The sequence below is a fragment of the Sinohyriopsis cumingii genome, chromosome 4, assembly GCF_028554795.1.
Source record: "Sinohyriopsis cumingii isolate HCF-2022 chromosome 4, ASM2855479v2, whole genome shotgun sequence".
In the NCBI taxonomy this organism is placed as follows: domain Eukaryota; kingdom Metazoa; phylum Mollusca; class Bivalvia; order Unionida; family Unionidae; genus Sinohyriopsis; species Sinohyriopsis cumingii.
Genome location: NC_142964.1, coordinates 76,338,023 through 76,351,203, shown reverse-complemented (window position 1 = coordinate 76,351,203; position 13,181 = coordinate 76,338,023). Strand labels below are relative to the sequence as shown.

Genomic DNA, 13,181 nt, shown 5'->3' with positions numbered 1-13,181 from the left:
ATGGGTCAGTCTGCATGTCCTAGTAGACCATACCGGGTGGCAAAGATAATGATTTTCCATCATACCTGACTAGTTCATGGGCTTTTCTTTGAGGACATGCCGTGAACATCAAGACAGTCAAGCCCACTAGCCAAATATGTCATGCCTGGATGGATGGCTGGTTTGCCATGTGAAAAGTTGACATCAATGGTGGCTGTATAATATCTGGTCTGGTCTTCAACATACACACTGCATGGTACTGATGGACTAAATTTCTTCCTAAACCTTGAACTTGATGCATAATAAAGTGATAAGATAAACAAAATAAAACTATAAATTAAAAAAATACCGTATACACTGCATGATGTCTTCCTATAGTGCTAAGTCATGAATGATATTAACATTGTTCAAAGATAGCATGATCACCATTTTGTTTTGTGAATCTTAAACAACTAAGTCCATACTTGATAACTTCTTCCCAAATGCTGGAGATAATATAAAATTAATGTCTACCATCTATGTAGTAATGATCAGACTATATAATAACTCTAAATTCAGCAGTGGCTGCTGATAATTTCTCTATGAAGGGCTTGGAGTGATTGGGAGGTAAATTTGGTGCATGTTTCAACATGACAGCAAAGCTTAAAAACCTGGTGGTGACAAGGGGAGGTAAATGGAAGAGTTACTGCCCTTTGCACACAATAGACAGCAAAAGACAATTTTTGCCATTACTGTAGGGCTGAATTCAAGAAGTATTTGGCTTATATTCTAATGATAATGTGATCGGTGAACATATCTGAAGGAGAAATAATTCTTCCTTGGGTGCTAATTCACTTGTAAATATTTAATGAATTTCCAAGGAAGAACTGCACAATTTTTCCCCATAGATTAATGTGCAATACAAAACAGAAGCTAAACGTATAAGGCATTAATCAGAAACTTGTAAGGAAAGGTCACTGTTGGATATATGCAAGTGATGCCTTGATTTTCTTGGAAATTCTGAACCATTCTACCAACTCCCAGACCCAACAATGATTTTCTAAGATGAAGTTGTTGGTGCAAACAAGTTGTCAACAGTAATAAAACTATGTGTGAAGCTGCTGGTTTGGAGGGAAATTATACAAAATATTCAGAGAAAAGAAATGTGCTATACCAAAATGGAACTGACAAACAATTAGTAGGGGTGAAAACTGGTCAGGAAAGCAATGAGCAAGACATTATAAGCAATAAACGCAAAGATATAAATATGTTGACCCCTTTGACCATGAACCATCAATTTCTCTCCACCATAAAGGATGAATCTATGGAAAATGTACTGGAAAAATATGAAAAATGAAAAATATAGCAAACATAAGAAAATGATGTAGGAGAATAAACCGTTTCATTGTAATATCATGGACTGCCCATGAACAGTAGTCACACATATATTTATCTAATTGTAGTAGAACTTTAAATTATCAGAATTATTATTTAAACTAAGTAATAATTTTTATTGTGGTCAACTCTAACCTAAGATAATGCCCTGCCAGTTTTCATAGACCCTGAAGTACTAATTCAGCTCCCATATTAAACCTATGAAAACTGAACAATATTAAAATTTTAACAATAATCAAATTCTGAATGCTCATGATAAAATGTTTATTTCTCAGTACAGAACCATCCTTGATGCAAACTATTTCATAGAAAGAAACCATATAAGCTGCAATATGTTTTTGATCTACATGTTTATAAAACATGGGTTTTCAATTCCGTACCAAAGAGTTCTTCAAAGTCAAGTCTGTAAAGGATCTGAAATTTCATTAAAAAAAATATCATTTTTTTCTCGTTAAACAGAGGGTAAGCTCTAATATGATTTGTTTGCTGGCCAGCCAAAGTTATATACATTCTTTATATCTTCACCCATTTCTAGACTGGTTCCCATTCTTCCATATCATTAGTAACTAAGTCCTTCAGTGAGTAGATTCTTATTTTATTCCAGATAGTATCCTTTCAGCTTTCGGTTAGTAAATTCTCTTGGACTGTACCCTTTCAGCTTTCATTGAGTTGAATTTTTTGTCTCTGATAAAACCCCACAGGCTTTCATTGAGTAGCTCTTGTCCCAGATAGTACCCTGCCAACTTCATGTGAGTAGATTTTTTTTGTCTCAGAACCTTGCCAGTTTTCATAAAGTAGATCCTCTTGAATTGTTCCATGCCAGCATTCAATAAATAATTTTTTTTGTCTCTGATAGCACTCTGCTAGCATCCAGTGAGTAGATTATTTTGTCTCTGATTATATCCCACCAGCTTTCTGTGAATATATTCTTATTTTGAAACAATGAGGTATTTTTCACTATCAGTTTTAAATTTCATCTTTATACAATATTTCAGTTACTGTCTACTCAAAAGAAACACTATTTCTAAAAATGTGTTAATACAGGAAAGTTTATTATATTTACAATAATGATGAATAATGATATTCTTCCACTGCTAACTTTGTTGAACATATTCCTTTACTTTATAGTATTTAATATTTCATATTTATTATAAATTCATCCATTTTCTTTCTCTATTTCTACTTCCATAATGATCTCATATCATCCTTTCCAGCAATGCTAGTGTCAATAATATAGTAACACGTTCAATATTTGGACAAGGTGTTGGGATTGCTGCATGCCTATGTGACACAATCTGTTGATGCAACTTTTCTTTCATATTGGTTACTGTTTGGCTTTAAAGTAACAGCTGAAATATGTAAGCAGTGGGGTGCATAATATCAACATCAAATGCTGTGTTCTGTATTTGATGTGGGATATATGGAATAAGAACAACAGCAAAATGACTAAAAATTTCATACCTGGTTTTCTTTCCAGTTGAAAAGAGAAACACAATGAGATATTGTTGAAAACTCTGTCAATTAAACATTACTAGAAAAGCAACTAACTAAGTTTTAAGACATGAAATTTAACTGATATAAGAGTTTCTCAATAGTTCTTACTGACTCAGCCAACATGTCCTAGAGAATATAAGTAAGTAATATTTGAATCCAATGGATTCATGAAATACTGATTAAAAACTTTAAGACAAGAGATCTTTGAAACAGTTTTATGTCCATTTCAGAGAATTGTTTCAACTGAGCAATCCCCTTTTTCTCCTTTTAACTGTTTAAAAGTAAATTATACATGTAATGTTTAATATTATTTATAAATGTACCTGGTTTAGACCACAGTACTAGTATCTCAATACTTTGTGATGAAAACTTATGATACCATATTTACTTTAAAAATTAATTTATGGTGTCCCAACAAATAGTGTCCTAAAATATATGGTAAATATGGTACCTTCACTTTCTCTATTTGCAGACACAATTCCATTATTGTTCCTCTCAACAGCTCTCTTACACACACATACACACACAAACACAGAACAAATCTTATTCATATAGGAACACAACACTAATGCTGCTCTCCAGGAATACAGTTCCTTTCTATTATCACATATCAAATGTCCAATAGCAAGTCTTTCTATTATAAAACTCATCTGTCAGTTTATTCTAACAACTTATTAAATATCATTTACAAGGTATGTTTTGTCTCATTAGTCCTTGCATTTCTGTGGTTACATTCGTCTCCTTGTGAAACCATCTGACAAAGGCAGATAAAATGTAACACCGTGAAATCTGTTCTATATGAGATTATGGCTTGCAGACACCATGAAATCTGATCTACAAGAGATTATGCCTTGCATCATCATATGGACCTATGTGAGATTATGCCTTGCTGACGTGATATAGACCCATGTGAGATTATGCCTTGCTGACATGATATGGGCCTGTGTGAGATTATGCCTTGCTGACATCATGATATGGACCTGTGTGAGATTATGGCTTGCAGACATCATGATATGGACCTATGTGAGATTATGGCTTGCAGACATCATGATATGGATCTGTATTTCTCAAATCTCGCCATGTTGGAGGTGAGCCCTGGAGATAATGCTTGCCACATTTCAAGCACGGTGCAGAGAACAATGTCTTATAACTCTGGAACCAATGCTGAAACAAAAGAAAAAATAATACACCCAAGTAATAGAGGATATTAGTCAATAATAAAATGTTGACTTATTGTTGAATAGGAATTTACTAGATAAAATTATTACGATTACTAACTTATGCCTGAGGCATGGACAAGAGAACCAGACCTCCATCACCAAGCAGAAAACATCTTTTCTTGGTATTTCTGTCATATTTTAATTTCAATTTTTACTGCATTCTTCACAAACCTTTGACAACTTATATCTGAAATCTGAGACATGGTCAAGAATCTTAGAATCTTCATCTGAAATTTGCTCTTTAATAACTTCAATGGTCAGCAGACAGTATGCCCAGAAACTAGTTCAAAATGACCAAAACCAAATGATTCTTGACGAGTATTAATAAGATCAAACAATTAAAAGCAAAATGATGAGATGGTGAAGCTTCCCAATCAATGGGGAATTGAAATGGTGTGTGTCAATGAATAATTAGCTATAAAAAAGGTACTTATGATGAATGACTGTACATATGTTACATAAAAATACTCAAAGTTAAAGCATAAAAGTTATATTTTAGAACAGGTGTAAATTTCTTTCAAGAAATTTAAGATGCAAGACACATTAACTCTATCAAAAAGTTCCGTCATGTGCTGAACACTAGCAACAATCACATGTACCGGTAGGCTAGATATCAAAACAATCTATCATGAAGTGCTTCACAGTGAATAGTTCATTGCAAGAAGCGCACTCAGTGCTATGTAGGAGTGGGTTATATAAGCATAACCAATTCTAATTCTAGCAATGACCACCTTGTCCCTACGTATGGTTCTGTAAGAAGGAGCTGAGTCACCTAGGATTGGTTTGATTATATGTAGTTTGTTATTCACTGCATCACTCCATGATGCATGAGGTTAGAATACTCTTTATCAACCTTGTTGGCTGAGCACCACCAATCAAATAGTTGCTCTTTCTCCCAAACAAATCTGACATGGGTTTATCCAGTTTCTTTTCTACAATTCCTAAACTTCTTTCTATATGCCTCAGGTACCAACTCATAACCATTCTAGATATTTTCCTTAACCACACTTTAATCAGTGCTCCATTGCACCAAAAGTAAAGTGTAGGCATTGTGAGCTTTGCCAATAAGTACACTTTATAATCACAAAAACCAAAAAAAAAATTTTTTAATCAAAGTAAGCAAAAGTATTTATCAACATTTTTTCTTCAAAATGGGGTATTATCCTAATATTTCTGGTAACATCAAAACATGAACTTGTGTGTAAACAAGGAGTGTGCTTTGCTTGCCAGTTTTTGTTAATTCCATTTCATCTGGAACTGTAATTCCTTTAATTTCCTATCAAAACCCAAGACAGACTTACTAATCAAACCCAAAGTACTCTCATCCATAATTTCCTTTTCCACCAAAATACTGAATCAAAATAATCTTTATCTCCTGTTTTGTTAAAGATGCTTATGTTTCAGAAAGATAATAATGTCTGGCATTCTCAGGCAGCTCGTACTTTTTCAAAGACTCTACTCATTGTAGGTAGGATCTGAAACAAAGCTCTGAACATTAGGGGGGCCCCCGAGTGGCCGAGTTGTCTAAAGCGCTCTCCATTATGGATCACTGCCATCTCACCTCTGTCTTTGTGGATTCGAGTCTCAGATTCAGCCAATGCAGGTATGTGAGAAAGCTTGCCAGTAGTTTCTCGTGGGTCGGTTGTTCTTTCCGGGGGTTTCCTGGGTTCTTCCTCCACATTAATACTGGCCACCATGTATAGCCTGGATGGCACAGGACAGAAGCCTCTGGCGATCTTTTGTGGGCGGCCTATACCCCGGCAGAGGTGATGGGCAAAACTATGTATAGCCTATCGTGTGCTGGAAAATGGCGTTAAACCCTACAAAAACAACTGAACATTAGGAGACTTTGTGAATGCTTGATGGTTTCAGCAAAGATTTCACAAATGTGTGAAATTAAAGTCTCTACCATGGAAAATGAAAATTCCAAAACAAAGTCAATTCCAATTGTGTCAAGGCAATTTTTAGTATCTTTTAAATATTTTCCAGAAATTCAGGTCCCAGAATAGCCCCTAATTGCTATTATGACTCTGAGTCTTAAATTATGTAACAGAAAGAAGCCAAACCAAAAGGTTTAGTAAAATCAACAAATAATTTATTTCTCTGAGCTACAAAGTGAAAATTTAAGGTACACTTACAGTATTGTGAATTAAATCCTAAATAATCTTAGACATCCTATTAAAAGTCAAAAAGTATAGAAGTTCTTAATGAATTACAATAGTCTTGAATGTCCTAATGTACCACAATCATACAATCCAGAATGTCATTGAATGAGTTATCAATAATCTCAAAGTAGTGTTTTAGTCAAAAAAGTCAATAAGCACTTTGTAAGCAAGATAGAAGTCAAGTCAGCAGAAACTCTATCCATACTCTTCAATCACAGTCATGACAAAGTCAGGTACACAATACAAATTAAATATACATATCACTACAGTAATAGGAGAAGAAAAAATACACTTCTAGATGTATTCAAAACTAGCTGGGGTCAAGGGTTGCTTAATGGTCTAAGGTGCTTGCCTTTACAGATCACTGACATCACACCTCTGCCCACATGGATTCGAGTCTTGGCCTCAACCAACATGGGTATGTGGAAAAGCTTGGCGGTATCTTCCCGTAGATTGGTGGTTCTTTCCAGGTTCATCCTCCACCAAATATAATGGCATCCATGTATAGCCCTATCATGTGCTAAACAATGGCCTTAAACCTATAACAACAACAACATGACTTGTATACAATAAAAATTTATTATCAAAATTTATGGTCTCTTTTTGTTGTTGTTGTTGTTGTTGTTGTAGGATTTAATGCCATTTTTCAGCATACAATAGGCTATACATGGCAGCCAGTATTAATGGTGGAGGAAGAACCCGGGAAAACCCCGGAAAGAACCACCGACCCACGAGAAGCTACTGGCAAGCTTTCTCACATACCCGCATTAGCCGAATCCGAGACTTGAACCCACGCAGACAGAGGTGAGATGGCAGTGATCCGTAACGGAGAGCGCTTTAGACCACTCGGTCACTCAGGGCCCCTGGTCTCTTTTTAAGATGTATCAACATAAGATGACATCTTAAAACACCTAACCTGACTAAAGAGTATACCTATCCAGAAAAGCTCAACGATATGGCTCCAGAAACAGAAAAAAAAGTTAGAGAAATTAGGCTGGGTCCTACAGACTAATTCTGGTTCTCCCATGTGTTCATGTCATTGAGACTGTTTAACACATTAACACTGTAATATAAATTCATTTAAGTTATAAAGAAACAAAATAATTCAGTACATTCCTATTCACATACAGTAATATGATAAAACCCCTTGGACATCGCTTATTTGAACTCAACAATGCTTTATATAACTGGTCTATACAGCCTGCAACTTTTGACAACTCCTTTTGGTATATTGTTGTAGTTCTCAAAGAAATATGTATTGCAGAAAGTGATATACTAAATACTTAAGAATTTAAGTCTACATTTAATGCAGTGACAGAATTGATTTTTTGGGATATATTTACTGTTATTTTAAAGAACTATACCAAGCTACATACCATCTAGTCATAGTAATTTGCCCACAAATTAGGAAATTAAAAATAACTCTGAAAGAATTCTGTTGTTATACTACTGAGATTTCAGCTGGTTGCTTATATGAAAAATGCTATCTATTTGTCATTATCTAGATCATTTCTTATTTATCATACCACTGTTTCCTGAAGCTGATTACTAGTTTATTTAACATTCATGTGTATGCGAGTGAGACAGCTATTAGAATCTTTTACTCATGATCATTCATGAGTATGCAAATGAGACTGAGATTAGATTCTTGTTTTTACTTATGCCCATTCATGTGTACAAGAGTGAGACATATTAGATTTTTTCACTCATGATCATTCATGTACATATGCAAGTCAGACAGAGATTAGATTTTTTACCTATGACCATTCATGTGTGTATGCAAGTGAGACAGAAATAAGATATATGAATAGCTGTACCAAATAAAATTTGTAGAGACATCCCTTTTGCCTTTTTGCCAGGGTTCACCTCCTGGATTATCAACGTCAATGACATGCTTTTTGTTTTGTGTTTGAACTTTTATATTTAAAATGAACATCTGCATGCATGTGTTTGTATGAACACAAACTAAAAGATTGTTAGAACTGGGTAACTTGGTTAGCCATACTTGCTCCATTTATTCAATTAAATCACAAACGAACAGACCAATTCTTGACTTCAACTCTGCTACTGAATTTTTTTTTGTCCCTGAGTAAGCAGTCCTATATTAGAAAAAGTCCTAATGTCTCTGGAGATATCATATATGCGTGTGCATGTATGTGTGGACCATTTGTAAATGTATGCACACATATGTATATCAATTTTTGCTATGAATGACCATACTGATGCACACAAAAAGCATTCTTTTTAAATGGTTCACGTCTGAAAGTTGGATGATTTCAATGATTAATAATTTTGTCTAAATTTACTAAAAGTGTTGTACTTATCAAGGCTGAGTTCCATGTTCATATGATTGAAAAACAAATAATACCTTGTCAATCTGAATTTAAATGACATTTGACCATGTTTTATTTAAGTACAAGGGTTTGGCAATATAAAATACATGCTACATAGAGAAATTGCTTTGGTCTACTTTCATTGATATTCATAATGGATCATCCTTTAAAAATGAAGTCAAGACAATTAGGAGAAATAACTGTACAAATATAGCACAAATCTTGTGCAATTTCATAATAATACTGGCCAATTAATATACAGGAGATTATGGACTCAATACTAAGCATTTGGTTTCTAATCAAATAATTTAATTCATTTTAATTAATTTTAATTTAATTCATTAAGTCATAGCAATGATGTTGATGATAAAATCATGAGGTGGTGGGAGGTGGGCAGACTTGAACAAATTCAATTGTATCAATTTATTTTACCATTGTATTTTTTAGTCCTTCCCATCATTCCAGAGACACATCTGAAATAAAATATTAAACCAGTCCCTGTCCACTCATCATTCTGGAGACCCATTTAAAATAAATTAATAAACCAGTCCCTGTCCACTCATCATTCTGACAATGTATATATGAAAATGTATTTTTGTAGTCTGTGCAATAACAAAACTGTAATATGCTTATATAATTGCTATACATGCAGTATGCTTTAAAGCAGGGGTCTCAAACTCAAACCACCCTGAGGGCCGCATGAGGGGATTTTCAATGGCCCAAGGACCACACCACCTTTGTTATCTCTCATGACACCTTGTGACGCCAATCGTTTTGCGGGCCACAGGATACGGCTTGGCGGGCCGCGTGTTTGAGATCCCTACTCTACAGTCTTAGAGCGAAACTTGCTCTTACTGAATCTTCATTGCACTAACATTGGTAAAGAAACTTCTTTGTTTGCATAATGCTGATTTAAGTTGCATAATTTTATCCTCTCTAATATTGCCCGCGCAAGCGTCATATTTCTCACGGTACATTGTTCGTAGTGCTGACGCATGTTATACTCCTTCGGAACAGCTACCATTTGTTGACAAACGAGACATTGAATTTTATCGCTGACCTCAGTGACAAAATATAAATCCTCCCATTTGACTTGAAAAACTCTCTTTTCATCTGCGAGTTTTCTTTTTTTCGAAACAGAAGACATTTATACGGGCTTTTATGTTTTGCTGTTTGCAGCAAAATCAACTTTATAATTCAACATCAACTCGATCACTTTACTAAAAAAACCGGAACCGGAAGTCCACATTAAGGGCGACAATTAATAGAAAGACTACAAATAAATAAGTAAGTCAGAGTTTCTTATGGTTAAAATGGCGCTAACGTTAAAGTTCAAAAGGCAGCGAGAGAAAAAGAAATAAATGAATAGCCAATTTTTTGAAAATCCCAAAATGCATTGCAGGCCGCACAATATGCCCTTGCAGGCTGCATGCGGCCCACGGGCTGCGTGTTTGAGACCCCTGCTTTAAAGCTATAATTGTAATCCTTGAACATTAAACTAGTATAAAATTATTAAATTTAGAATCCACCATCAATATAAGCTTTCCAATGACATGTTAATAAAATAATGCAAGCTTTCACCCACCTGATATGTACACAAAACAGCTTTTAAATTAGTCGGTGACATTCTGAACCAATTTTTTATTCTTCAATTATACTATAACAGAATCGGGCTACTATTACTTTACAAAAACTTTTAATTGCATTTTTTTTAAGAAAATGGTTTAGAAATACCTAAACTGTCCTTAATGGGATGACTCCAGAAAAGATAATATCCTATTAGTGCCCAGCAACACATAAGTGAAACATTTAGGTGAATACAAAAACAGATGACAGAGGTAAAAAATCACACTTAATGTAAAATTTACATCACTGAAACAATGTCACCAAACAAAAATCAAATCTGATATATATTATCAGTGACCACCATGCATATTTTATGTGAATATAAGAACAATTTTGTATTCATATTTCATGGCAAAAAATCTGATAGAGGCTTGATAGCCATCCTGTCTATAATTCATTAAAAACGGTGTCAAAACTGAGAAGAAAAAGCCAGTATTTTTCAATGATCACGTTCTCCAATCAAAAGCAGTTCTGGACAAAACATATTTTCGGAACAGAAAGAGACCCTTTTTTCATATGGATCATATCAGACCCACTGGTTGCAGCATTTGAGATCTTTTTGATACCGTGGTTAATTTAGATACTGTGACTTTGCTCCAGATCCCAAACACTGAGCCACCTCTTTTTATTGAACTCACCAGAAATGACTGGAGGGCAAGTTCAGCATTGTGTGGAGAATAGAAGTGAAGAGTAGCCGCAGTTGCACTGTCATTCACCTGAAAAAGTAATGAATGAAATAATGACAAATTTATAATTATGTTTACATTTCAATATATGGTTTTCAAGACTTTGCTAACCAATGAAATTGTTAATGAGTATAAATTAAAATTGTTTAAAATGTCTCAAGAATACAGAAATTTCTGACATGACAATATGGCCCATGATTAAACATTAAATTAACCTGTTAAGTCTGCAAAAACATTTCAGATGCAATTATTCTATTCATATTGAAGATATGAACATTCCATTATCTTAAGACAACAAATTATTTTCAAAGTCAAGATGACAAACAAACACTGTAATTATGAAATTTTCATTAAGAAAAATACATTTGAGTCAACAAATGTGTTTATGGAACATGCCTGCCCCCACAAATGTGTGAAACTAATCTAAATGCAGATCCTGAGCAAGGTATGATGGACTGAATACTTACATGCCCCACCATGGTATGATGGACAGAGAGTATTTATATGCCCCACCATGGTATGATGGACTGAGTACTTATATGCCCCACCATGGTATGATGGACAGTGTATTTACATGCCCCACCATGGTATCATGGACTGAGTACTTACATGCCCCACCATGGTATGAGGGACAGTGTATTTACATGCCCCATCATGGTATGATGGACAGAGTATATACATGCCCCACCATGGTATGATGGACTGAGTACTTACATGCCCCACCATGGTATGACGGACTGTGTATTTACGTGCCCCATCATGGTATGATGGACAGAGTATTTACATGCCCCACCATGGTATCATGGACTGAGTACTTACATGCCCCACCATGGCATGATGGACAGAGTATTTACATGCCCCACCATGGTATGATGGACAGAGTATTTACATGCTCCACCATGGTATGATGAACAGAGGGCACTGATGTGCACCAACAAAGTAGGATGGTCAGTGGGCACCAACATGCCTACCTAGGTATGATGGACAGAGGGCACTGACATGCCTACCAAGGTATGATAGACAGAGGGCACTGACATGCCTACCAAGGTATGATGGACAAAGGGCACTGACATGCCCCACCAAGGTATGATGAACAGAGGGCAATGACATGCCCCACCAAAGTATGATGGAGAAAGTGCAATGATATGCCCCACCAAGATATGATGAACAGAGGGCAATGATATGGCCCACCAAGGCATGATGGACAGAGGGCATCAACATGCTCACTAAGGTGTGATGGACAGAGGACATTGATATATCTTACCGAGGTGTGATTATTAAATGGTAAAAGTCAGACCAGATGTTAGAGCTTGCACAATTCTGCAGGAAAAACCCATTAGACAACATGGTGGCAATTTTAGTAACATGAGCACAATGACCTTTACAGAGTAAGTTGTCTATGTTAAAAGAGAAAAGACTATTATTAAAAAATTAACCCAGTAAAAGAGGAACCTCTCTGGATATTTTTTTTCTGGCTGATTTCATTAACAAATTCTTAGATGCAACATCAAGAACTATTAGCCATGCCATTTCAAAAATAAGTTTAGTTGTATATTTCTCAAAATAAGTTAAGGCCCATTTTGACCAATTAAAACTCTCTCATGTCTATCATCCCTCTCCTTGAAATTGAGTTATTTCAATAGAGACAGAAAATAACAACATGGAATAATGACAGTTCACTGGTCAAACTTGGCCATTCCAAGTGTTCTGAGACATCTGACCAATGGTATTCATAAAAAAAAAATTTGTTCTAGCCAATATGGTCAAACAATAATACAGACCTTAACTTGTTTCTTCTTCCAATGTTTGAAGAAGCAAGAGTCATGATAATTGGATCTCAATAGTTTCCAAGTTATGACCAAGGGACAAACACGAAAGTTCCCAAGTTCTGACCCAGGGAGTAGGGATGGAACTTAGGGTCAATGTAAGAAGCATGTATACAGTCTTCTTTTAATGTCTAGTAATATGATTATAAAGTGGCAATCTCAATAATTTCCAAGTCAAAATTCATGGGCAGAGTCCCTGGGAGTAGGTCACTGTCTTGTGCCTAGTAAGTGTGTATATAATGACAGGGCATGGATCTCAAAGAGGTTCCAAGTTATAACCCAAAAACTTAAAATGACTAATGATAAAGGTCAAGGCACAAGTCAAGGTAATGACAAAAGATGTTGATGCTTAAGATGGTTACAATTAAAAATGCTGGAAAGAAAAATTCACACAGAATCTGAGATAGAGTCACTGAGTATCATCAAATTACCTTTTGAAACACCTGATACCTTGACTGTGACCATAAGTCAACCTGAA

The 13,181-nt window shown here is 35.2% G+C and overlaps 1 protein-coding gene across 3 annotated transcripts in view; it reads right to left on the bottom strand.

Annotated features, from left to right (window-relative positions):
* Nucleotides 1–1,602: 1,602 nt before the first annotated feature.
* The window catches only part of LOC149801487 (mediator of RNA polymerase II transcription subunit 27-A-like), a 33,720-nt gene continuing 22,141 nt past the window's right edge, over nucleotides 1,603–13,181 (bottom strand). For all 3 annotated transcript variants that reach the window (XM_089955650.1, XM_089955651.1, XM_089955653.1), the window contains exons 6-8: nucleotides 13,135–13,176; nucleotides 10,830–10,907; nucleotides 1,603–4,011 (exon numbers count right to left, since the gene is read on the bottom strand). In XM_089955650.1, the coding sequence (XP_089811776.1) occupies nucleotides 3,877–4,011; nucleotides 10,830–10,907; nucleotides 13,135–13,176 (255 nt within the window). In that variant the 3' untranslated portion in view covers nucleotides 1,603–3,876. The remainder of the gene's footprint in view (nucleotides 4,012–10,829; nucleotides 10,908–13,134; nucleotides 13,177–13,181) is intronic.